The sequence below is a fragment of the Oxyura jamaicensis genome, chromosome 6 (genome assembly GCF_011077185.1).
Source record: "Oxyura jamaicensis isolate SHBP4307 breed ruddy duck chromosome 6, BPBGC_Ojam_1.0, whole genome shotgun sequence".
NCBI classification, from domain to species: Eukaryota; Metazoa; Chordata; class Aves; order Anseriformes; family Anatidae; genus Oxyura; species Oxyura jamaicensis.
The window spans coordinates 31,520,914-31,546,281 of NC_048898.1; the positions used below are offsets into that span (position 1 = coordinate 31,520,914).

The 25,368-nt window shown below is 38.3% G+C and overlaps 2 protein-coding genes across 4 annotated transcripts; both read left to right on the forward strand.

Annotated features, from left to right (window-relative positions):
• The first annotated feature begins 326 nt into the window (after nt 1-326).
• LOC118168986 (disintegrin and metalloproteinase domain-containing protein 9-like) lies at nt 327-17,491 on the forward strand. 3 transcript variants are annotated; one of them, XM_035329842.1, is made up of 22 exons: nt 327-704; nt 3,104-3,201; nt 4,390-4,466; nt 4,960-5,038; nt 5,988-6,064; nt 6,911-7,133; nt 7,634-7,699; nt 7,780-7,851; nt 8,156-8,328; nt 8,747-8,831; nt 9,809-9,930; nt 10,819-10,990; nt 12,219-12,308; nt 12,853-13,048; nt 13,171-13,276; nt 13,530-13,704; nt 14,110-14,190; nt 14,824-14,929; nt 15,663-15,795; nt 16,161-16,224; nt 16,699-16,751; nt 17,096-17,491. In XM_035329842.1, the coding sequence occupies exons 1-22, from the start codon at nt 635-637 to the stop codon at nt 17,172-17,174; spliced, it is 2,397 nt and encodes a 798-aa protein (XP_035185733.1). In that variant the 5' UTR covers nt 327-634; the 3' UTR covers nt 17,175-17,491. The 3 variants fall into 3 exon arrangements, 2 of the variants coding, with proteins under 2 accessions (XP_035185733.1, XP_035185734.1); XR_004751876.1 differs by lacking the exon at nt 17,096-17,491 and having other exon boundaries at nt 16,161-16,406; nt 16,443-16,747; XM_035329843.1 differs by lacking the exon at nt 327-704 and having other exon boundaries at nt 3,139-3,201; nt 4,924-5,038.
• Nucleotides 17,492-18,394: 903 nt separating this feature from the next.
• PSTK (phosphoseryl-tRNA kinase) lies at nt 18,395-22,363 on the forward strand. The gene is made up of 5 exons (XM_035329434.1): nt 18,395-18,795; nt 18,982-19,210; nt 19,626-19,701; nt 20,165-20,258; nt 20,465-22,363. The coding sequence occupies exons 1-5, from the start codon at nt 18,432-18,434 to the stop codon at nt 20,668-20,670; spliced, it is 969 nt and encodes a 322-aa protein (XP_035185325.1). The 5' UTR covers nt 18,395-18,431; the 3' UTR covers nt 20,671-22,363.
• Nucleotides 22,364-25,368: the final 3,005 nt, after the last annotated feature.

Here is a 25,368-nt window from a genome sequence, read left to right on the forward strand (position 1 = left end):
CTCAGAACATTATTCTGATCCTGTAAAGAGGGATGAGGTCCTCAAAATTACAGACTTTGGGTGAGGAAAATTATCTTTAATGCAAATGCAACTGGCTAGAATCCTTGTGTGATATGTTTGTGGGATTTCCACGTGTTCATATGCACTGCATTTTTGATATTTTTAAAGTAAAGGTGGAATAATGAAAAACAAAGAGCAAGATGAAATTTCAAAGAGTAGATTTTACTGATCTGACGGTGGCCAGTATAAATATCCTAATTATCGTATCCGTTGGTAGCAATGTTTTATGTTCCTATCTCATATAATCTCCAACTGTGTCTCAGGTGGTATCAGCTTAAATCTTTTGGAATAAACCAGTTTGGTCCTGACACGATTTGTCTGTCTCCAATCAGTATTTCGGAGTGTGCTGCTTTTTATTTGCGTTAAGCTGCCTAACCAGTTTTCTTGCGAGCCTAATGGATGAAATTTTACTTCCCGTTTCCCTGGCAGAGGTGAGGTATCGGAGTGCTTTTTCGATTGTTTACCTTCAGAGCAGAGCGTTCTCGTTCTTCTCGTTCTCCCGTGCCGGCCAGCTGAGAGCCAAGTACACCGTGCTGCCTCGCATACCGTAGTGCTTTCTCCAGGAAATCTAGTCATGCTAAAACACAGCCTATTTTTGTTCACCATTGGACTAACTTTAACAGAAAACTCTTTTTGGATGAGAGGTAAGCTTTTTGTTTTTGTTACGTATTCAGAGTTCCTCCAAGTCTTTTTGTAGTGCACGGTCCTGACGATAAATATGCACACCTCTCAAATCCAGTCACAGCTCGACCTGGGCATTAGGCTGTTAGCAGATCACCTAACCAAGAACCTTTGGTTTAGGAAGGAGGAAAAGAAAGAAAGAAAGAAAAAAGCACTGCAGTTTGAAAATTTTTATAGTTTAATTCATTGTGTTTGTTTGTTTGTTTCCTCCATGATGTAGTAGGTATTTAAAAACATTATCTTCTATACCTGACACGGTTGTGACAATTGTAGCTACTGTCACTGATGAATAGTAAAGAGTCTAGAAAAAGATCTGGATCTTCAGTAATGTCAGGGAACTTGCTTCAGTTTTATTTCCTCATTAACTCCTTTACATTTATGATTTGGCTTCATATTTTAGACTGAGATGTAATGCCTGAAATATTTCTTAGAGGATGATGTTCTTGTGACTACTAGTGCTTTCCTGCTTTTAGGTGTCAGAACATAAATTGTTAGGACCACATTTCCGCTGTAAGTTCAACATACACTTGACTCACAGAACAGATTTTACTATTTAGTTAATCGAGTTATTTCTGATGAAAATAAAAGTCAAAAGCAAATACGGAGTGCCAATGCTATTTGCAGACCTGTTTGCTAATAGCAGCTTCCACATTTTTGATTGTAATGACAGTATTTAATTTTAATCATAGGCTGCCTGAACCCAGCTTTCAAAAATCTTGAAGTTATCTGATAGGTAGAGATCATCATTACACTGAGGAATCCTCCTCCTCGCTTTGAATGGGTGATTCATGAGTGCTCTGTGGCTTCTTTGCAGTTGTGAAATTCTTTCACAGAAACCTGGGAAGCTGAGGTCAACTTTGTACTGCTAAAAATGAGAAGAAATCTCTTTGTTTCCTTATAAAAGAACAATTTAAGAAGTAGGAAGCTACTTTGGTTGTTATAACCCATGTTATGTTATTGTTGACTCTGTAACCTGTGTAAAAGCAATGGTTATGTCTCTGTTGACCAAAGTGGACACTGAAACCAGACTGATGTGCAGACAAGAAAAAAGAAAGGAGAAAAAAAAAGTCAGTAGAGATTGTTGTTTTCTATAAAACCATTTAGCTGAAACCAGATACTCAACAGATTTCTTATCTTTAGCTTCCTTAGTTAGGATGACAGTTCTGGAGATAACTCTGATATAATGTAAAAGGTTCCAAACGTTTTACAAATAATGCAGGAGAAACATGACTGTTGCTGAACAAACATCCATCAGCCATTCCTAGAGCGCCCTGCTATCGACTGACGCATCAGCACATCGTTCCTGACACCAGTGAGGTGATTTCACAAAACTCCAGGAAACTTAACTGATTATGGATGTCAAAATCTCTTGCACAGTTAATTTTAACTTGCCAGCCACCTCAAAATTCACTAGGAGGGGGACAGATGGGTGGACAGAGAAGATAGTTACTGAAATTTTCCGTGTTGCTTCAGGTTAAAAGTATAGGTCATGGAAGAAAGAAGAGTTTCAGAAATGATAGACAAATATAAAAAGTTAACAATCCAGGTTAGAATATGTGAGAATTAAGATTGTTTAAGTAATTTGATAGCCTTTCTTTATGAACTCTGGAAGACTCCAGCTTTAAGCAGAAGTTTCCTTCTTTACATCAGTTAGACCATTCCTATGCTAATTCTACCACGTATTTATATAAGTATGCCCTGAATACAGGAGGTGGGTTGTTTTGTGGTGGGTTTCTTTGTTTGTTTGTTTGCTTTTAATTTTCTTGTTCTCGGGATTTTCTGTGATGTTACCGCTGTATTGGTCAAGAAAGTTATTTATTTATTTATGTATTTATTTTGAAAATAGCTAATTTTTGATAATGTCTATATGAAGGAATTACCAAACTTGCATCATTATCTCAGCTTATAATGTAAATAACTAAGATCAAGAGTTAAAGTCAAGATTGCCATCTAGCTTTGGGCACCCTGTTTAAGAAAACTTTAGCTTGAATGTGCAGTTTTTAGCACTTTAGAGCAGTTGATTTGGGGTGGTGTAGTCATTAACCTTAAATCCAGTCAAAATAGGTTTTCTGCATGGAATGAAGGCACATATGTTTAGCCTATACACTCAGGAATGCAGAGTACTTTGGCCACGAAAGAAAATGTTGATTTCTTTGACTTCCTCGATATAATCCAAGAACTCTGGCAGAGACAGAACCTACCAAACTGAGCGTGGGGAGTTGGGTCCCAAGCTGGTGAAATTACTCGTCTTCGTCTGTGACCTCAGCAGAATTATTTTTCAGTGATCACCACCGTGCAGATTCCAACACAATATATTACTTACGCTTTCTGGTTCCTTAGAAATTTCAAACTTTATTTTTAGGGGTATCTTCTGAAGAGACATCCAGAGTTTCAACATTTGAAATAATTATTCCTCAACGTCTGACAGGCAAAGAGAAACATCGCCCATTTTTTCATGAGGTTTGTTGTTCTGTCCAGTGTTTTTTCTTCTGCTATTGCTGTTTTTCACAATACTGTCCTATAATGCACACACACACGTACTGTGTATGTTATATATTGGTTATTTAGTGAAGAAATGTGCTATCTCTTCAGATTCTTAAGTGTTTTCAAGTAGTTTTGAGTAAATTTGTTTTCACAAAGGGCTGTAACTGCAACTCTAAGTTAAAGCCTTTCAAACTTCTAGTCCTGTTAACAGCCTTGTAAGAGGGAAGTAAGAACATGGAAAATATTTCTGTTTCCTCCAAGTCTGATTAGATGTTGAACTGCTGTCTGTGCTGTATGTGTTCTTTTGCTCATCGTACCTTGTCTTTGAATAACCAGAAGATTTCAGCCATGTATTGGCTAAAGGGCAGATGCTCACCTTGTACAAGAGGTCCCATAAAGTCGTACAGGTAAATGAATGAGTTAAGAGAGAAAGGCCTGAGCCATAATTCTTCGGTTCTAAAGTCAAAGTTCACCTTAGCACCAGATACAGAGTTTAATTACTGAAATAACTGATAATGAAATGCCATGAGTCATCTTTGTACAAACTGAATAACAAAAGAAGAATTTGTGAGTCGTTCATCCGGCCACAGATGATTTACATAAGGAGTGTCATAAAACTTTATGTGATAGTTTAGCAAAAAAATACATGGGCTGTGCCCTCCTTGGGGACCTGAATCCGGCTATGTCCAAGCTATGTCTACTTCCTCTTCACTAGCGTCTCTGGAGTATCTGTTTCTGAGCCTATAAAACTGTATCGTGGTTGCCTAGGTTTAGGTTTACTGACCCTTCTTTTCTTGTTGTTTTAATACCATAAGTTTTAGTTTTTCTTTTTTCTATAGACTGCATATCTTTTACATTCCCTGTACAAATCTCTAATGGCAGATATACTTAATTTCTTGTGTAGTTTTTGTACTTTTTCATTATGTCTTCCATATAAAAATTTGTAGCTCAATACAATTTAAACTTTCCATAGGAAAGAATGTAGAGTGTGTTGCTGACACTGCAATACACAAACCATGCGGATTAGGAGTGCAAGTGTTGTGAATCTGGTAAATACTTTAAAGCTGTATAGTAGTTGGACCTCTGTTATCAAAGAAAACATGGAATTGACACGCCCGAGCAGAAGATAACATAGTTAAGTGATAACTTCTGTTTTGTTTTCAGGAGCATTCAGATGACAATCTTTCTTACTCAATTAAAACAAGAAATGGAACGTACCTCCTAACACTGAAGAAAAATAAGTATGTGATAGTGTTCTGAGTAATCGATCCACCTTGGAATTGTGTTGCATATAGACAAGTATTTTTATATTTTAAAAAAAATATTTATTAGAGTGCAAAAATTAGATTTTTATATTAGCACCACAGCCAGTAGATTTCAGAAAATCCTTATGGAAAGTTCAACAGTAGCTCTTTATTGGTAGGGAGGGGAGGGTTGTTTTATTTAGAAAAAAAATATCTGTTGTTCCTCATTCCAGAGTCAATAATAATCCAGGCCCTCCTATGACATAGGCTGCTCAGGTCATAATCTATGGATGTTTTAGTTAAAATATTTCAATGTAACTTATTTTCCAAATAGTGCAGCTCATTTTTAAGATATTGTGTTTCATGTCTGTGAATTTCAATGATAATGTAGCATGAGTATACTGCTAACAATGTAATACTTACTAGGATTCTTGATTTATTTCTTGCTTTATAGACTCTTAAAAGAGCAGTAGTTTATTTTTGTTTCCAGAGACCTTGTTAGCAAAGATTTTATGCTATATACGTACAGAAAAAATGGGACACTGGAGGCAACACAATCAAAAATCAAGGTATTGTACATAATAAAATTCTGCTTTTGCATAAGAGTTTCCTCAAACCAGGAAACTCAAGCTTTATGAACTGAAGGCCATATTAATAATTTGTTAGAACTGAGGACTGCAACAAGTGTACATGCATCTAAATGTGTTTCCAAAGCAAACGTGAATGTACACAACCATTCACTCTGAGTGTCTTTGTGTCTGTATCCTGCAAGAGTGAAAATTACTTAGATTTTTGGCATTGGAGGGGAAAATGGAAGTGATGCGCATAAAGTGCATATATAGAAGAAAAATATACATGCTGGGAAAGAGGCATTGTCAAAGTTTCATATTTGTGGCATTTATGGTTAACAATTCCCTGTGATATAAAACATCAAGTTCTGTGTTTCATGAGGGAGTGGCTTTGTCCTCAAACTCTTTATTATTATACGGCATCACTTTTGTAAGTTGTGAAAGGAGACACCAGGTGATTATGCCAAGGTTGAATTTGAGCTACGCAAGTAGGTCACCTTTGCATAATATGCAATTAAAGGTACAATGGCAGCATCAAAGCTCTATAGTTTTGAGCAAGCCTTAAGAATGCTTTTACATTTAAGTTTCAACTTGTAACTGCACGTTGGCTTAGTGAGACTGCTCTGTGCATGGGAGAGCTTCTCAGTCAGCCTGTGAGAGGATTCTGTTTAAGCACACTATGAGCAATATAGATACAAAGATCTTGTTAAAAGATGGTGATGGGTTAAATGAAAAAGCTGGTTGTTTTTTAGAACCAAGGGACCAAATGCTATTGTAGTTACTCACATCAAGTAATATTTTACTCCAAGAATTTTGGGATTATTTCAGAATAGGGAACGCTTTAAATTTGCAAAAGCCAGCTGTAATGTCATGCAAATAATAAGGTTGGCAGCAAAATAAGTTTGCTACCTTATTTTGTTATTGATTATGTGGTTTTGTTGCATTTCAGACACACTGTTATTATCATGGCACTGTTGAAGGAATGGCTGACTCAATGCTTGCTCTTAGCACATGCGATGGCCTGAGGTATTACTTCTTGCTTTTTGCTTCAAGATAGTTAATTGTGCAGTATCACCAGTTTAAAAACAAAAACAAAAAAACTGCTGATGTTCATTATACACCTGGAAAGAAAACACAGTACTATCTCGCAAATGTTTTTTACATTTTGCCTCTTGCTGAAGCTGACACTCTAAACAGGTTTTATACTTTCTCTCCCCTATGACAGATACTGTTGATTGGCTGCATTTAGAATTTAGCTTTCAGAATAGTGAAAGTGTTGCAAATACGATAAAATTACATTTATCTGAGAAACATGAAGGGGCTGGATTAATGCATAAAAGTTTTAAGGTATTCCCCTGACGGTATCAATCTGTACAAGTTGGCAAAATGAGATGGCATGCACAGCAGATCAGGCAGATACCCAGAATATGCCTGGAGCACGTCAGTGCTTTCTGCCTTCAATGAGTTTGGCTCTTCACCTGGATTTAGATACACTCGTCAGTCCTGGCAGCCTTGTTCAGCTTGAGATCTTTTTTACAAGCAGGAAGAGGCAACGGAACAAAGTTCACCTACATATCTTTCATGTGTATAGTATTGAAGTGAGATGCCACTCACAAGAAAGATATTTCATGGCATTCCTTTAAATGAAGAATAAAATTATGAAACTACTGGTATTTCGGGTAGTACTGGATTTCACTAAGCAGAACAGAGATTTCATTTTTAGCTGTTCTGCAAACTTATGCAAACTCATATAATCATTTATGTCAACATAGCGGTACGAAGAGTTACAGTTTTTAAGTATTCATCTGTTGTTCATTCACCTAGTCATAACCATGAGGGAAAAATAATTTTCCATGCTTTTCTGCTTGTTAGAGGAATTATCTACATTGGTGGTAAATGGTATGGAATGGAGCCACTCAACTCATCCAGCACATTTGAACACATGTTTTACCAGTTAGAAGATATGGAGCATATCCCTTTCCGATGTGGTATGCAGAATGACAGCCTTCATCATGAGATGAAGATGTTTGTGAAGCAGTCTGTGAAATATGCATTTTCATCAAACAGTACCTCGAGTGGGGGAAAACTTTTGAGGGTAAATGCATTTCTATTTCTCTCCTGAGGGCTACAGTCCAAGCCATCTCCTCAGTCTGTTCCAGATGTCAGTGGTCTACGGAGCTCTTGCTTTGGCATGGTGCTTTTGGCTTAGCAGGCCACCTTGTTGCTCTCATTTTCATGGACCCCAAGCTGGTGGGAGTAGTGTTAAGGAAATCCTGAAACAGAAGAATATCACAATGCCAATTTAACATAGCTTGAAGCAGTTACTTAGCAGAAAAGCAGAGCTCAACCCAAGACCATTGTGGGTGTGTGAAAGCTGCCATTCAGCTCATGCATCTCAGTGTCTGTCCAGAAGTAAATTACTTGTACGCAGATATTGATCTGGAAATCTAAAGCAAATTGACATTTGAGGCCACATTAAAAAAAAAAAAATCATTACTTTATAAATGCATTAAATGAAAATCACAAGAAAAATAATTTTAAAAGCCCTGAATTTATTACTCATAATATTAACTTATTGTGCTTTTTAATTTGCAGAACAAGCGAGCTGTCCTGCCACAGGAAAGCTATGTGGAATTATTTATGGTCGTGGATCATAACAGGGTAATGATTTCATCCAATGCCAAATACTTTTTGTTAAACTAATTTTTTTTTCTCTGACTTTTGCATATGGCATCTTACAGTTTTTGCTGAAGAAATCGGATCCTGCTGCAGTGCAAAAGGAAACGGTTGAGCTGATTAATTATGTTGATGGGGTAGGTTCAGTCACCTATTCTTGGTAGTTTCTACTTATTGTAGTTTTCAAAAGTAAGGTAGTAAAGTAAATCTGTACAGTTATGTTCTGAAATTGTATTTGGAAGTTATACAGCAATTTGTAACATTTAAGGCATGTCATGAATCTATGCATAAGTCTTGTAGAGCTGCAGCTCAGATGTTTTTAAACATCTGTGTGCTCCCTGACTTTGGCTGAGTAGTGGTAAAAATCTTTCATAATTCAGTTGAACTGGATTGATGGACAGTAATTATCTTTCTTTTTTCTCTTTTTTTTTTTTTTTTCAGATGTATAGAGCATTGAACATCCAGATTGTTTTGGTAGGATTGGAGATATGGACAGTTACAAACCCCATCTCGGTAATGGATGGTTCAGCTGGAGACGTACTGGGTAGATTCGTTTCTTGGAGACAGAAGGAGCTTCTAAAACGATCAAGAAATGATGTTAGTCATCTCATAATGTAAGTTTTCATTTGGAGGAAATGCCACTCCTGCAACACTGCTGGTGTTGCTAATGTATGTGATTTTGGTTTTGTACACGAATGAAAATATAACAAGTAAAATTCACTCAACTTCCAAACTGTTTTAACCTGAAAAAAAAGATGAAGAAACTATAATGAATTCATAGTTAATCAACTCAAAAGCACTGACACAGCAGGCTTAGGTGATTGATCATTGTTTTCAATCTATGTTATTGCCATGTTCATTATTAATTACAGTGAAACCATGATAAGGTGACAACTTTCTTCTTGACTTCAATAAGACCAAATTTTGCTTTTCAGTATTTGCTTCAGACATATCAGTGTATTTTAATAGTGATCATGAAAGTGATCTTTCAGCTCCTCTTTCAAAAGTACCTTCAATCTGTGTTTGTTGCAGAGGGAGAAATTCTTATGGTGGATCCATTGGAATGGCTTTTGTAGGTACCGTCTGCTCACAGGTCCAGGGAGGGTCAATCAGCACTGTAAGTACGTAATGTGGTTGGTGGAAGAAACTAGCACAGGAGCTGCTATCATAGATGTACTGCTAGTGAGACAATTGAAGGCTTTCCCCTGTGCATTTACACAATGCAGAGTTGTATCCATTGCTAGACATTGATTCCACAGAGATACACCTACAGAACATCCTAACAGATAACACGCACTTTGTGAACCCACCCAGGTAGTAGAGACTAGGCTCGGAGTGGAATGGTTTCATCCACAGGGTTTCTTATGTAAAGATTTGTGCGTATTTTTATGCTTATATACAAATACATATATTTCCCGATTTCTGTCTTCATGTTCCAATCCACTTGTCTGATTTAGTCCTGAAATCATTTGTTAATCACATTTATGTAATTCATCTAGTTCAAGGTTGTATAAGAAAAGTCCATCCTCATAACGTTAAGGTTCATAAGCACAGTATTTTGGGGATGGGAATGCAACTACAACGTGTGCATTGTTTCACTCTTTACATGGATAGATGCTGAACATAATGCACCATATTTTCAAGTGTCCAGAATTCTCCAAGAAACTGTAAATGGAGAAAATAAATATTAAATTTGGCAAAACTAGCCAAAAACCAGTGTTTCCTTTACTCTTAGGGACAGATCCAGCATTTCCTGAGGTTCCTTTCCTTATCATAGGTATGCCATAACATCATGAACAATCTTAGAAGCAGATTCTGTTCTTTAATAGCATGTTTGTCTTTGAAGACTCCACTAAAATTAATATAATGACTGGTTAACTGTGCCACTATTCAGAGTATGATCCTAGAAAGAGTAGCAGAATTTGGCCCTACCTGAAAACAAACAACTTATCTATTCTTGCTGCTTTTGCTTTGCCATACAGTTTGATATTGTCTTCATGGCCTCTAAGAAACTTGTGGCCTGGATAACTCAGTAGATAGAAACACAGTAATTTCTTTAGTTTCATGATTTTTAACAGAGATTCTCTTCATTAGTTGAATCATAGCAATTTGTTACGTCATGCTACAGTTGTTGCACATGAATTGGGTCATAACCTTGGAATGAAACATGATGATGAAAGGTGTCCTGCATCCTACATTATGTACAGCACAGATAAGTAAGATTTCCATTTATTTTAATAAACTTTGTTTGTTTGTTTGTTTGTTTTAAACTGCAGTGGCTAGATAAGCTGAGAAACTTCCATGAATCCTAGAGAACTTTCATGAATGGAAAGTTAAAAGTTTAATGACAGAACTGAATTCTTTGACTTAGGACTTTTATAATTTCAATTTATTAAAAATGTTACCCATTTTCTGACCTATTCATTCTTTGTTTGTGGCATTCATTAAAACTTACTTGGATTTTGTTAATTGCTCTTTTTTAATGGTGGCGTATTGCTGTTAGGTTTTTTACCCTGCTGAGAATCCCCTACATATATTCACCATGTCTGTGCAAACCTGCCCCCTTTGCATAGATTCTCTTAAATGTTAAACAAAATGTCTCATCCTATATTTGTTTCAGTTTATTTGCTCATGTCCCCTTTATCTAATAGTAATAATAAAATTATTTTATCTATCCACATTTATATTAATAAATGAGGATAATTGAACGCTGGACCAAACTACTATGAGAAGATGCATTCCTGAGGTTTTTTTGGGGAATTCCAGTTAAGGTGAATGTCCTTCTGGAAAGTATATTTTAATCAGACATTTTTGGACTCAGTACAGCAAAGGAATTTTGAAGGCCTGTTTTATATAGAACATCAGAATGTCTCATCTGATGGTCTCTTTTGCTTCTGAAAGTATTTGCAGTTACGTTATATACAGTATATTTTTATTTCCAGAAGTACTGTACTCCAATACAAAATAAAAAGGAAATATCTCAAGATCGCCTATCATTCTGAAATGTGGCATTTATTATAGAGCAACAATATTTTAACGGTTTGAATTGAATTGCCTTTTTGCAAGCAAAATGTTTATAATAAAAATAATATTATGCTTTCCAGGGGATCCAGGAATTTCAGCACCTGCAGTGCTGATGATTTTGAGAACTTTATTCTAAATGGAGGAGGAAACTGCCTTAGAAATCCCCCCAAAACAAGCAATGTTTACAGAGAACCTGTCTGTGGTAATAACGTGGTCGATAACAACGAAGAATGTGACTGTGGTAAACCACAGGTAATGAAATCCAGCTGGATACTTGTATATTATACTTGCTGTATTATACTGGCCCTTTGTTGCACCTGATTTGCATTAGTATCTGAGGAGTTTTCTGCGTAAGTTTACATTTTTGCAAGCTGTATAAAGAGAAATTCTAGAAAAAGCCTAAAATCATACTTTAATTTAGAGATGAACTCAGTTAAGGGCTACAGGACTTCACAGCACTTTTGAGACAGTGCCTAAAAACGAAATTTCAGTGTACAACATGTGGAAATGCCACCATTTTTTGTCCTGACATTGGCAACATAGATGCTTCTGTTATGTAAATGAGACTACTAGTCTGTATAGCACAGGTATCCTAACTGTAACTCGTAAACTTAGCCCACAGCATTACTTTTTTTGGTAATGTTCACATTGTGACAATGTCCCTCAGGGAATGGGATGTATTGACTCCTTCTTTGGAAAATAAAGGTGTCTCGCTCTACAGTGAGCTTAAAGGAGGCTACAGCGCGGTGGGGATCCGTCTCTTCTCCCAAGCAACAAGTGATAGGACAAAAGGAAATGGCCTCAAGTTGTGCCAGGGGAAGTTTAGGTTGGATACTAGGAAAAATTCCTTCACTGAAAGGGTTGCAAAGTATTGGAACAGGCCGAGGGAAGTAGCTGAGTCACCATCTGGCAGGTCTTCAAAAAACACGTAGAAGTAGAGTTTAGCGACATGGTTTGATGGTGGATTTGACAGTGCTAGATTAAAGGCCAGACTAGATGATCTTAGAGGTCTTTTCCAACCTGAATGATTCTGTGATTCTATGATTCAAAAAAGAAACCAATAAATCAAAACGAAACAACAGGCTCCTATGTATAGGTCTTCTTCTAAGTCATGAAAAGATACCAGCATTTCTCTACATCAGACTGCTAGCATAGTGGAAAAATAACATGGGGGGTGGGATAAGAAGTGTTATTTAAAATCTGAAATGTTCTGCTTCTTTTAGTATTCAGAGTGTAAACATATCCTATATTCCTGTGCCACAACCTATCAAAATAGATGCATTTTTTCTGATGTCTTGTAAAAAAAATGCAGCTAAACTGTATGCTGCTTTATGTTGGAGAGTATCAACCTCAGAATATGGAAGAGAGTATGAAAGTTTTTAATGTTTGGTTCATCCATGCACTTGGTTTGACCATGGACTTTCCTAGCTATACAGCAAAGTAAAAACATCATGTCCCCTTGCTTATGTCTGTTCTTCAGGAATGTACTAACCCTTGCTGTGATGCTGCAACCTGCAAACTTACACCTGGATCGCAGTGTGCTCAAGGACTGTGCTGCAAAAATTGCAAGGTGGGCTATATTTCATTAAGCTAAATTGATGCTAATTATTAGGTTGGATTTTGGGGGTCGGGGGCAGTGGTGGTGGTGTTGAAAAGGTATCATAGAATCCCTTGACATATTTCCACATTATCCAACTACATTCACCAGCAGAGAGCATGTAAGTAGAGAATTTATGCCTAATGACTTTTGGACAGTAGCTTAGAAATAGGATGTCATCCCTGCGTTGTCCACAGGAGGCAGGATCAATCAGGGGACTTAGTGATCTCTATTATGCAACACCAAACTTCTCCAACGTCTAAGATCATTGGTTACATATTAATTTGTGCTTCTGCATGTATTTGTGTGATCTAACCTAGTCCTCTGCCAGCTAAACTCAAAAACTTCGCAGCTACACCATATGAAACCAAGAATTTTGGATATTCATTAGATACTGATTTGAAAAAATAAATATTCTGTCTTCTTTAAAATCGAAGAAGATTCCCATCTGTCATTGGTTCATGATTGAATTCCTGCTGTTGCAAAATACTGAGGTGGCATTCTTCTCTGGTTCTAGTTTAAAGTGGCAGGAACAGAATGCAGATCGAAGATGGACTTCTGTGATCTACCTGAATACTGCAATGGAAGCTATGCCTACTGTCCAGATGACGTTTATATCATGAATGGTTACCCATGCAACGACATGAAAGCCTATTGCTACTATGGAGTATGCCAGAGTTTTGATTCACAATGTGAAGCTATATATGGAAAAGGTACATTTATAATTTAACATAAAAGGCTTGTAGTTTTCTACAAGACATTCCAGTTTTTGTTTTCTTTCTCATATTTTTAAGACAGAGTGGTGGCTTACTAAGATTCACTATTTTTCATATAGGGGCAAGAAAAGCACCTGATCTATGCTTTGAAAAAGCCAATATTAAAGGGGATAGGTTTGGAAACTGTGGAATGAGAGGTGGAGTATACAAGAAATGTCCTGTTGTGTAAGTAAATAGCAAAGAAAAGCCTCCCCTAAAACATCCAATGTAAAATTCTACTTTTAAATCTCATATTCTACAAGTTCACAACAGAAAGTATCTGCTATGAACTTGGAAAACATGAGGTTTAAGAGAAGAACATTTGCTTGAAATGCAAGCTAGGTTTGACTGGATGCTGTATTTGCACCATTGACATTGTAGGATGTTTCTTTTTTTTCCCCTGTTCACCTTGTCTCTGAGTATCATTTGTTTACTACAGGCATAGTTTGTGTGGCAAGGTCCAGTGCACTTCTGTTAGTCTTCAAAATCTTCCTGCTTGGAGTGTTGTCAATAATGCGTCTGGGGTTTTATGCTGGTCTTCTGATTTTGACTTAGGATCAGATGTCCCTGATCCTGCTCAAGTTCATGATGGAACAGCCTGTGGAGAAAGGAAGGTAAGACGAATCACAGCAGCATTATGCAATATATTCTACCACATGAAAAGTTCTTAACTTTCAAAAGCATTAAATTGTTCTCCTATTTACATGCTATAGTATAATTAAAAACCTGCTTTTTCAGACATATACACACAATTAATTAGCTCTGTGATGCTACAAATCAGTGAGCTACATTACGAGTTACTCAAATTATTTCCATCAAACTGCATCCGTAGATTTAATAAACTTTGAGACAAATACAGCTATAAAATTGTGAAGTACTGAGTGTTCAATCAACCCATTTCCTTGACATTTAAATAAGAACTGTAGACTTGTAAACTCATATTTTTGTATAGTATATTTATAAAATGGATGGGATTTTTGGAAGTCTCGTGTGTAAAAGACACTAAATATTTTTTCCAGGCCTGTTTAGATTTTGAGTGTGTTGATGCAAGTTTTCTGGGCTACAGCTGTGATGTAAAGCAGAAGTGTAACAATAATGGGGTGAGTAGATTGTGTTTTCATGCCCTGTTTCTTGAAGACAGAGTTAGGTGCAAAATCCCTCGATAAAAGCAATAACCTGACAGATGGCTTTGATTTATTCTGATATGTATTAAAAGTTAAATCCATTTTTATTATTATTTTTTAAATCTGCAATTCATTTTGCCAGTACACTGTAAACATCTTAGCACTAACATTGAAAGACATTTCTTCTAAATTTCCCTAGGGAATCTTCGAGTATTATTGAACTGTCAAACTTTAAAAGGAAAATAATTCCTCTGAGGACAGGCTGGGGATGCATGATTTACATATTCCTCTGTGAAAAATCAAAAGAGCCCAGAGGTTTTAAAACTAAGAAGTTCTTCTTTGGACAGTACCCTAGTGTAGGCAAATAACAACAACATCAAGAAGAGATTAACTTTTACAGAGAATGGATTGTTGGTATCAGTATTACTCCGTGTTTTGGGATTGGAGGGAGAGAGGTTATACTTAATACATTTCTATGGAATGCTATGGAACATTCTTATTTCCACATGCAATTCTTAATGTGTAACTCCAAATATATATATTGAAGGTTGAAAGTGGTCTCTTTCAAATACACGTTCCTTCGACTAATCCCTTTTGTATGGCCTATAGGTGTGTAACAACAACGGGAACTGCCATTGCCATTCGGGGTGGGCGCCTCCCTTCTGTAACCAGTCAGGCTATGGTGGCAGTGTTGACAGTGGTCCAGCTCACATAGGTAGGACACTGAAACTGTCTTTTATTCTGCCAGTGTCTGATTAAAATAATCTACTAATGCAGAGTGCTTTTCAGTCTCTTTTCAAAAGCTTTTTTGCTACTGCATGGGCTGCTTAATCATGGAATGATCTTGAGAATGAACATTATTACCTGATGTGTAGGTCTGCAGGCATCAAGGAAGTTGGTCCAAGGGAGAAGCTGATTTCTCTTTGGTCTGAGATAAAAAACATTAATTGCTTAGAATCACTACTACAATTTAAAATAGTTGGATATTATTTAGTTAGGTACTGAACACCAGAAAAAAATGGGTGTAATATATCAGGACTATGGCTTGAGAAGGAAACTAGCAGCTTTTAGGTATGGAAAAGGTCTCGCTGTAATGAGAAGGATTAAGGAGTTGCATGCAGCAACTAGCAGTTCGCTCATCTAAGAGCCATGAAATTCTGCAAAGGGAAAATGGAGTAGATTTTTCTGGCCTTTACACTGAGAGACCATGCAAAGTGTTTTACTTCTGTTCGTTGACTAAAAGGAAAAGTCTGTATGTCATACAATGCGGGGTGGGTAAAGCAGGAAGAAGTACTTGTGCTTATGTATGTCCAAATCCTAATTACTATATTTGATTTAAAACAATTTGAATATTGTAGTTTTTACAACAGAAAGGAGTTTTCAATGACAAAATGCTTTAATATGAGGTTAAGCATATTAACCTAATGACTGCAATTGTTTTTCTCTAGATACATCACTTCGGGATGGTCTGCTTATATTTTTCTTCCTTGTAATGCCAATATTGATTGTGATTGTAATAGCAGTAATTAAGCGTGATGCGATAAAAAGAAAGTTCTGCAGGAAAAGCAGAAGACAACACAGGTATTGCACTTATTACAAATGTGTATTTCAACACTGGGGAGTATGCTTCAAATAAAATTAGCAGGCTAGAGACATTATACAGAAAATTACATACCCCCCAAAAGAAAAAGACTACCCTGTAAGTGTGGATAGTTTAACCCAGATGCTCAGGTTGTCAGTGCTTAAGCATTTTTCACAACATTCATTGCACTTTCCAAAGTTTTACTTATAATGGTATTGGACGGACACAGTGGTGCAGAACGTTGAAATTAGTTGCCAAAACCAGGAAGGGGTGGAGTCAAAACCAGAATCAAGACCTTTGAGCCCAGCACTCAGTGTTGTCAAGTCAAATGGGGATTTTCCTGACAATGTGGTTTTCATTTCAGGGATAACAACGTGCAGCAACCAAAGCAAAATAACGGACCAGCTCATAGCACAGGAAATAATCAGGTAAGACAGACGCATGCTTGCATTACTTCATGCTGAGTAATCCAAATTATACAGTGCCTTTTCTCTAATGTAGTTACTGATGAGTTTGTGTTTGTTCAATACACTAAACCCATCAGAATTTCCAAGTATGTAAATTGGACAAGACTTCTGTTTGGGTAAGTATGGACCTTATTGCCTGCCCTGTCAACACAGGCTGTGAGTAGCAGGGGATGGAACAGGCTGCTGCTCAGCAGGGCAGCCAAGACTGAACTCTGAATTCTGTAGCCAAGTACCAGAGAAGCTGCTTAGCCAGGCTGTGGATCTTGTTCTTTTATTATTATTATTATTAAAAAAAAAGATCAAAACACAATATGCAAGGGAATATGAAATGTCACAGGAAATGAAAATAACCTCTGAAATACTTTATAGTGAGTAATGAGCCACACTTTGAGACGTGTTCCCTGTTAACCTGATTTTCTGCAATATCTTTTCTAGTCTGCCACATCAAATCCTGATTTTTTTACCATATCCCATTTTCCCAGCCCAAGGTTTGTAGAATTTAAACTCTTCTTTATTTCTTGTTTGCTATGTATGCACTGCTGTACCGATGTAAGTGAAATGCTTAATGTCTCATGTCCTGCTCTGGGGCATTTTTCATGCAGCATCATATCAGATGAAATAGATTAAATGCTTGAAGGAGAAGTGCTGCTTTACTGCTTCCATAGAAACCAGCATAATGGGACATGTAAATGCAGAGTATTTTCTGTGTGTCTGTGTGCAAAATACATGTATACATGCTACAAATTGATTAAAAATGGTGAAGTACCAGTTTACAAATACCAGGTGTCTCAGGTCATGAAATATTTCACTAAATGTGTTTTCCACACTTCAGGCAGCCAGTACAAACACGGATTCCTGCGGTTCCTTCAGGACCTCAGCGACCTGTGGTCCCGCCTAGACCAGCTGTCTGAGAAGTTTCTTGGGAATCCTCACCAATTCAGAAACTGATCTGAAACAAATTAAAGGCTGGAATCCCCCAGTCTTCACCTCGCACCTTATGAAAAAGAAAATATACACCAAACACAGAAAAAGAGACCCTGAATGCAGATTTTCTAACCCCCCATTATTTTGCTAAAAGCTGCTGGCTATATTTGTACCTCTTCTACCTCAACTCTTTTTTTTTTTTTTCTTCCAGATCAGAAGCCTAATGTTCAATTCTTGTTAATTTAAATCTATAACAGCACTGGAGAGCAGGACTCCTCTGAAGTAGCCTTGCCTGCAGGCCAAAGAGAAATGGATTTGTTTGTTTAACAGACATAATTTATTCACCTTTAGTTACATGCTGATGTGAAAGTCAGAGCATAGGCTGTCCTCTGGGGAAGCCTACAGCCTGTCTACCTCCAGGCCACCCTCCAGGCCGTATGCTGTGCCTGCTGAGTGCCCCGTGTGCGGGGCCTGGGGCCCGTTCTGTGCCTTGCTCCAAGCCCTCCCGGCGCTGTCACTGTATCCACGCTGGGATCCAGAGCCACCTCTCCTGGAAAAGAAGCTGCTACAAGGAGGAGAAAACATCACTGGGAATAACAAAGCTATGGATACAGACCAGTCGTCTTTATGATGGGAGGGTAGAGCACGTGCTGTTCACATCTAGGCTCTAGGAGTATGAACGAGCAACGGGTGAATAAATTACCGAATCATCTTGCACAAGTGTTTCTAGTCCTTTAGCTGGTCATTTTGCAGGGGAAATGGTCAAAAGGACCCCAGACCCATTCTGGGCAAAAAATCTGCATTGGCAAGGCACATCTTCCAGGGAAGTCAGATTTCTTTCTTAAGAGAGAGAGGTTGTGGGGTCTCCTTCTTTGGAGATATTCAGAACCCGCCTGGATGTGATCCTGTGCAACATGCTCTGGGTGACCCTGCTTGCGCAGGGGGTTGGACTAGGTGGTCCCTGCAGGTCCCTTCCGACCTCAACCTTCAGCGATTCTGTGATTCCTCAGAATCCCGAGTGAAACATCCCTATCGTTTAGGTGCTACATTAACATAGTTTAAAACAAATCACCAGCGTCCGCGTGGGTAATACGCCGCTGACAGCGGCAGCACCTGCCTTGCCCTGCCGCTCCCAAAACCCTCATTTCTCCTCCCATTTCCTTCCCCGGTCCTCCGAGCCGCCAGAGGACGCCGGTAGGGCCGGGGACACCCAACCCTGCTCCTGCTCCGGGCAGCGGGGCCCGATGGAGCGGCCGGGCGGCGGCCGTGTGGTGCTGTGCCTGCTGTGCGGGCTGCCGGCCGCCGGCAAGTCCACGCTGAGCCGGGCCCTGCTCCGCCTCCTGCCGCCCCGCCAGGGCTGGGACTGCGCCGTGCTGGCCTACGACGAGCTGATCCCGCCGGAGGCCCCCGGCCCGCCGGAGCCCGGCTGGAAGCGGCGGCGGCGGGAGGTGCTGAGGCAGCTGGAGCGCCTCCTGGGGGGGCCGCCGGCCTGCGCCGAGCGGGGGCCGCTGGAGCCGGGGGCCGCCCTCAGGCCGCTCTGCATCGTCCTGGATGACAACTTCTACTACCGGAGCATGCGATACGAGGTGTACCAGCTGGCTCGCAAGTGTAATCGCGCTTCGTTGTCGGCTTTTGGGGCAAAATGCAGGCTGCTGTAGCGGCCCTGGCTTGCTGCGGCGTCCTAAGGTTGTGTTGTTGGGTTAGGAGAAACTGCTGGCGCTCACAGAGCTCTTCTCTCAGAAATTACTTCTTGCACAGCCCTAAAGGTAAAATTCTCCCTTTATCGTCTTGTAGATTCCCAGAGCTTCTGCCAGTTATTTCTGGAGTGCCCGCTGGAGCTGTGCTTGCAGAGGAATCGCCTGAGGAGTCACCCGGTCCCCGACGAGACGATACGGCTGATGGCAACAAGAATAGAACTGCCAGACCCCAACAAATACAGCTGGGAGCAGAACAGCCTGGTTCTGAAAAGTTCTGAATGCCCCTCAGAGGACGAGTATGATGCGGTATTGATGAAGGGCTTTTAGTGAGTTCTGTTTCCACAAGCAGGCTTTTTTACTGAATCTAAGCAATATTAAAAAAAAAACACTCCGTGTGGCAATCTTTGGAAGTTGCACACGACACACGTCAGTTGTTGGGAACTCACAGCCATCCTTCTTCATGAAGTTAACACAAAAGTTAAGTCAATTTCCAGTCTGTTGAGAATTCATGCACGTTGTCTGAAACATTAAGACTGGAGGTTGTGGCTGTGGTTTTACTTGTAATTGTTTTTCATCTAACTTGCTATCTAAGATTATCTCACTGCCTCCTGAGCTTAACTGAAAATTTGCAGTTTTCTCTGCCATGAGGTGTCATTACAAAACAAAAGAAAAATCTTCAAAATCTGCAGCAAAACTTTGATGAATGTTTTTCTCTATTCCTTTTTTTTTTTTTTTTCTTAGTGCAGAGATAATTAATTTGCTGGCCACTGCTTTGGAAAATCCAGTGAAGCAAAATGAAGAAAATACTGAGCAGAAGGTAGAAGTGCTTGTCTTAAAAGTCACAGCTCTTTCAGATGATAGTAAATGAATTTATGTGTGAATTGTACTCAGATCACCACAGTGACAAAAATTGAGATTGATCTATAGCAGTTGATTGCAAAGCCATGTACATAATCATTTAGGTTGGAAAAGGCCTCTAAGATCAAGTCTGAACTACTTTTAAGCATACTGTTGTATATTCTACAGCAGTAACAGGAATGCCTGTTGGAGCTGACAAGTCACACTTAGAAAAATAAAGTTCACTTCTTAATGTCACTTGTGTGTGTCTGACCGTCACACTCTGCCTCAGAATTGAAAGGAGCAGGTGTGGACCTTGCAGGACACTGAGTTAGTGTTCACGTTACTTGCCTTTGAAGAGTGAGTACTTCAAAAGCTGGTCACAATCTAAATGAATTTAACATGTTTGCATGTGTTCTCACTTTCTTGGCCATTGTGGCTAGGAAGCAGATCGAGTGGCCTGTGCTGCTAGTACTGTCCATCAAGCTGATCAGACATGCCGACGAGTCATCTCTCAAACAATGAAGGAGGCAAAAGGTATGTGAAGTATATGGTAGGTGCTAGCTGGCAATGTAAGACTAAACCTGTGGAATTCCCTCAAAGTGGAATTCCAGCCCTGCAGGTGTGACTGAGGCAGTATCCATCAGAAGTCTTGTCACAGTTACTTGGAGAATATGAGCCAAAGTCTGTAAATGCTATTTTTAAAAATTAACATAAAGATGTTGGCTTTCATTTTCTTTAAGATAAAAACGTGCTTCCAAGTGAGATGAAGAGCTTGGCAGAAGAACTCAACAAACTCAAAGCAGCGTTTTTGGAAGATTTGCGGCAAGAAACTCATCTGAAAAATCAAACTGGCCAACAAAATCACTCTTTTGACCCTGCAACAAGTGTATTTTCTTCATTCCAACGTGAGGCAACCAGTGTAGTTAATAAATATATTTTAAAATAATGACAGTATCTTTTAAAATAATGACATAGTGATGGATTGCTTTTAAGAATAAAAAGATTAAAAACATAATACTGTTTTAGCAGTACTGCTAAAAATATCTGAGAGCTCAAGCCTCCAGAGAAGGAAGCTGTCTGTAACTCCTGCCCCCATGTTATAGAACAGAAACAAGCTAGCACACTGTGTTCAACTTCAGAGGGCAAGCCAACAACAAGCCATCCATAGGGTTTAAATTTCACAGAGTCAAGAAGTTTAGCTTGGGAGGAACACCTAGAAGTCATCAGCTTCCCTCAAAGTAGGACCAACAATCAGCTTTCTCAGAACATCATCCAGCTGTGCTTTTGAAGAGCAGCTTGGATGGAGACCTGGCTCCATGAACAAATGAGAAAGATGAACAGTGGAAAAGCCTAACAAGTGCCCTGGTTCAGTTCTGAAATCAAGTATCTTCAATTAAGCAGACAAACATAAATGTACTGTCCCTTGCTTACTCAAAAGCTTACTGCCATACCTTAGATGACCTAAGTCGCACACGAGCAGTTCACCAGTTCCAGCTGTTGAGAAGAATTACTATAGCATAATCACTAACTTAATTAGAAATTGTTATTTTATTCTTATCTTACAAAAGCAAAGCTCCACAACATGAACTGCACTAGATATAGTCAAGTTATTTCAGAATTAACCTTGTCTTCTGAAAACATTCACTACACAATAAAATTGTAAAATACAACTCTAACAGGTTTCGGTTTTGCATACAAAATATGCTCTTTACATTGAAATACATATTATTAACAAAGCAGGTACTCAGAAGCACATACATAAAGATTGCTCAATGAAAAATGCTTCAGCAGGGGATCGATTTCCCTGCAGCAGAACATCCATTTGCTGTAGATTTTCAAAGAAGCTTAAAATTAATAGAAAACTTGCCAGTGAAGACTTCTAAATTACATTCCCTTCGTCAAAAAGAAATAAAAAGCAAACAAGCAAAACCCCAAAACATTCTGTAACAGAACAAATAGCAACAGATCATTTTGCTAGGAAACAATGTTGGAACCCGTCTTTAGTTTTTATATAAAAATGCCAATCAACATTTTATGTCAAAATTAACTTTATCTAAACATTGTATCTGTGAAAAAACAACTATTATTATTCCCTATTAGCTGCTTCACAGTTGATAGAAGTATTAACTGAGGTTTAAGAGTATTAACTGAGATAATCTACCAAGATACTCAATCTAATATTTGCGTGTTCATTGGAATATTCCTTCTCAAAATACTAAATCTGTGTTAAGAGTGCTATAAATAGTGCATGTTAAAAATGTCAACAAATCTATAAAACAATCTATTACAATAAAAACAAAAAACTCACAAAGTTAATGTTTTTCAACTACAAAATTTAACAAACTATGGAAAAAAAATTAGCTCATTCCCAAACTTCCCTGCTAATACAAGTAAAGATCTAATCACCACCTGATAATACAAGGATTATTTATTTATTTTGTTTAAGTTAATGCAGTGTAGCACAGAGAACTCAATGTGGGAAGTCCTGCTGAGGACTTGATCCCACGGATCCTGACACTGACTCTGAATGAATAAGGCCTACCTGTGCATGGGAACTGTCAGGATCATAATACCCTAAAACAAATTTCCAGTACTAATTCTGCTCTTTAAATTGTAGTAAATAGTATGTACAGCGTTACGAAAAACTAATACGAAAATACACCTTCCAAACCTACTCAGTAGTTGGAAGGAATTAAATCAGGGTAAATCAGTCAGGGTACTGTTTGGCACAACTGAACACCCACTATTAGGTTGAAAAACTAGGGATCCTAGTCCAGAAGCTGGCTCTCTGTGAAGGACTAAGCAGGTAACAGGGATCCACCCCACAGATCTGGCGGAGGATCAAGCAGTGAACACTAAAGCCTGCTGCTGCCTACGAACCACCCCTGTGCAAACTGGAGCTTGTACACAGAAGGGAGGAAAAATGTTTCTGTTAATTGTTCAGTTTTCAGATGTTCAAGATAGTTTTCTTTTCCTTGGGAAATTCAAAGTAGAAACAACAATATTAAGTCAGCAGTATTAAAATACTGCTACGTAACAGTTTGCAAGGTTTGGGGTTCTTTTTTTTTCCCTAACAAGTTCTATTACTAAGAACATGTTCCCCCTCAACAGATCCCCTTTTCAGTAACGCCATGCAGGCTTCCTCTTGCTAGCAGCTCCTTCTGTTAGCGACTTAACTGTTCTCCCACCTAAAATTTCTTTCAGGGGAATTATAGTTCACAAGTCATTTTTGCTAAATCACCAAGTCATCAGCCTACACCAAAAGTCTGTAACATTTAGGGGCATTGCCAATGAAAATCCTAATAGATCAGAAGTGGTGTAAAGAATGGGAGAACGAAACCTCAACATTTGTGCACGTTGGAGTTCATTTCCCTACCGGTATCTAGAGGGAAAGGACTGGAGCCACGAACCAAAGATAACTTAGCTGTTGCCATCTGCGTTATTCAGAATTGGAAGTTATTCCTTGTAGCAACACAATTTGAGAAGCTTCCTTGTAGCTGCTAAAACCTAGGGATAAAAGTTTACACCATCTGTCAAAAGGCAAGGAAAATGGCCGCTATAAATTACTAACTGTAACGGTCTTCAACGTTTGGGGTACTAATGCTGTATTTTAGCCAAATTTAGATTGTTGATTGTGGAAATGTGATCAAAAGATTTATCACTTCTACATTATTCTTTGATTGGAAGGGTCTTGTTACAAAATCTGTACAGGAGCAGTAAATTCCAACTAAATTTCATTTAGTCAACTTTACTGTAGTCTTTAAAATGCAAAAAGACATGCAAGTAGATGACTCCAAGTCCTCTGCATATCAGTTTCTGCATACAGGATTGCTGTTTTCCTTCTGAAAATAAATTTTAAAAGTATAAAGCGACAAAGGGATATTAGGGGATGTACTGGGTCTGGCTGGGATGTTAGCTTTCCCTGCAGCAGCCCATACAGTGCTGCGCTCTGCACTTGTAGCTAGAACAGCAGTGGTATCACACCAGTGTTGTGTCTGCTGCTGAGAAAGTTAACATCCCAGCCAGACCCCGTACAGGGGATTATAAAGAATGTCATTATGTAAAACGGAAATTATATTCTCAGTTACACAAACCAGAAAACAAAACATTTTTAGGGGTGACAGCGTGTTATCCTTAACCTTCTCTGCCTTGGAAATATGGAAACGGAGTATTTCTAATCCCCTTAACTAGGTGTGGACAAGAATCCAGTTCCTTCAACTAGTTCAGCATGGAAAATGCAACAGCAGATAAATAAGATGTAGAGAGGTGTATTCAGCTCCCAAATTTCTACTTCATTCAACTGAAAATTACTTCCAATGCCAACATTTTCAGAAGCATATTTTTTCCTGCATATTGATCTTACACTGAAATCATTGTAAATTCTTCCATTGGAGCTTTAGCTCCCATGACAATACAAATCTGAATAAGCCAAACATTTGCTATTCAGATTGCAGCCTCTGACTTCCAGAACATTCATTAAATCTTCTTCCTACTTTTAACAAATTATATTTTCTGACATATTTTGCTGATAGTAAAAGGAGAATATCAGGGAAGCTTTAATTTGTCTCAGGTAAGACAAACTAAGGTAAAAGTGCATGTCTAAATATGGGAAAAGTAACAGTTCTTCCCTTTTTTGAAACATTACAAATTCCTATGTAGCATATCAAGAGCTTTTATTAATTTTAGAAGGATGATTTATTTAGGTTTATATTAAAGTGCCTCTCCATTAGCCTAGGTGCTTCTAAAGTAAGATGTACAGAATTAAAAAAAAATAGACGTGCAATGGGCTTTGTGTACACCTTTAGTGACCATTTGCCACCTACAGTATTAATCACAACGACTCCAAATGTAGCCAACCAGTATTCCTGTGCCTGCCTACTACATGACCTGTTTAAAAAAAAGTAACAACAAAAAAAAACAATGCACAACCTCTTCCCCTGTTTTCTAGGACACCAAAAGGGTAACAAATTTAGGAGGGGACAAGACAAACTGACTTCCAAGTTAGCTGAAGTATACAATAACCTCGATTCCAGACTTTCAAACATATATGCAACCTACCAGTTGTAGCTTAGCCCAAGATAAAACTGAACAAACTACTTTTAATTTGTAAACCTCTTGTTTCTATTAGAACTCCTATCAGCAAGACAGAAGACTAATTGTGCAAATTTTAAATATGTGTACAAATTAGTTTAAGGCAGTTAAAGTCTCTCTGAATCTGTGTTGGTTCTACGAGCTCTTTATTATGACTGTCTTTGAAGAACTACCTCCTTTTAAAAAGGACATAAAATTTTGGTAAGTGTAGTTTAAAATAAGTTGTCATGTTTAATTTTTCTTTATAAAACTAGTGAATGCCAGGCTGTTTTTTTTCCTACCAGTTTAATCCACAATAACCTTTACATTCTAGCTTTGTGAGGTGTCTTAAAAATAATAGTTTGAGCCCTAGCATGAAAAGTTTGGGCTATACTAAGCAGAAACATACTAACCTCAATCGGATTAAAGTTAGCTTTTAAATTGAATTTGTACATGAAACTTGCTTCTGTTTGTGATTTCAGCTTGATAGTAGCTACATTTTTAAGGATAAGTATGTCTCCAAAGTAACCACGTGTCATTGCATTCACCCTTCATAGTTAATGGTTAACATTTT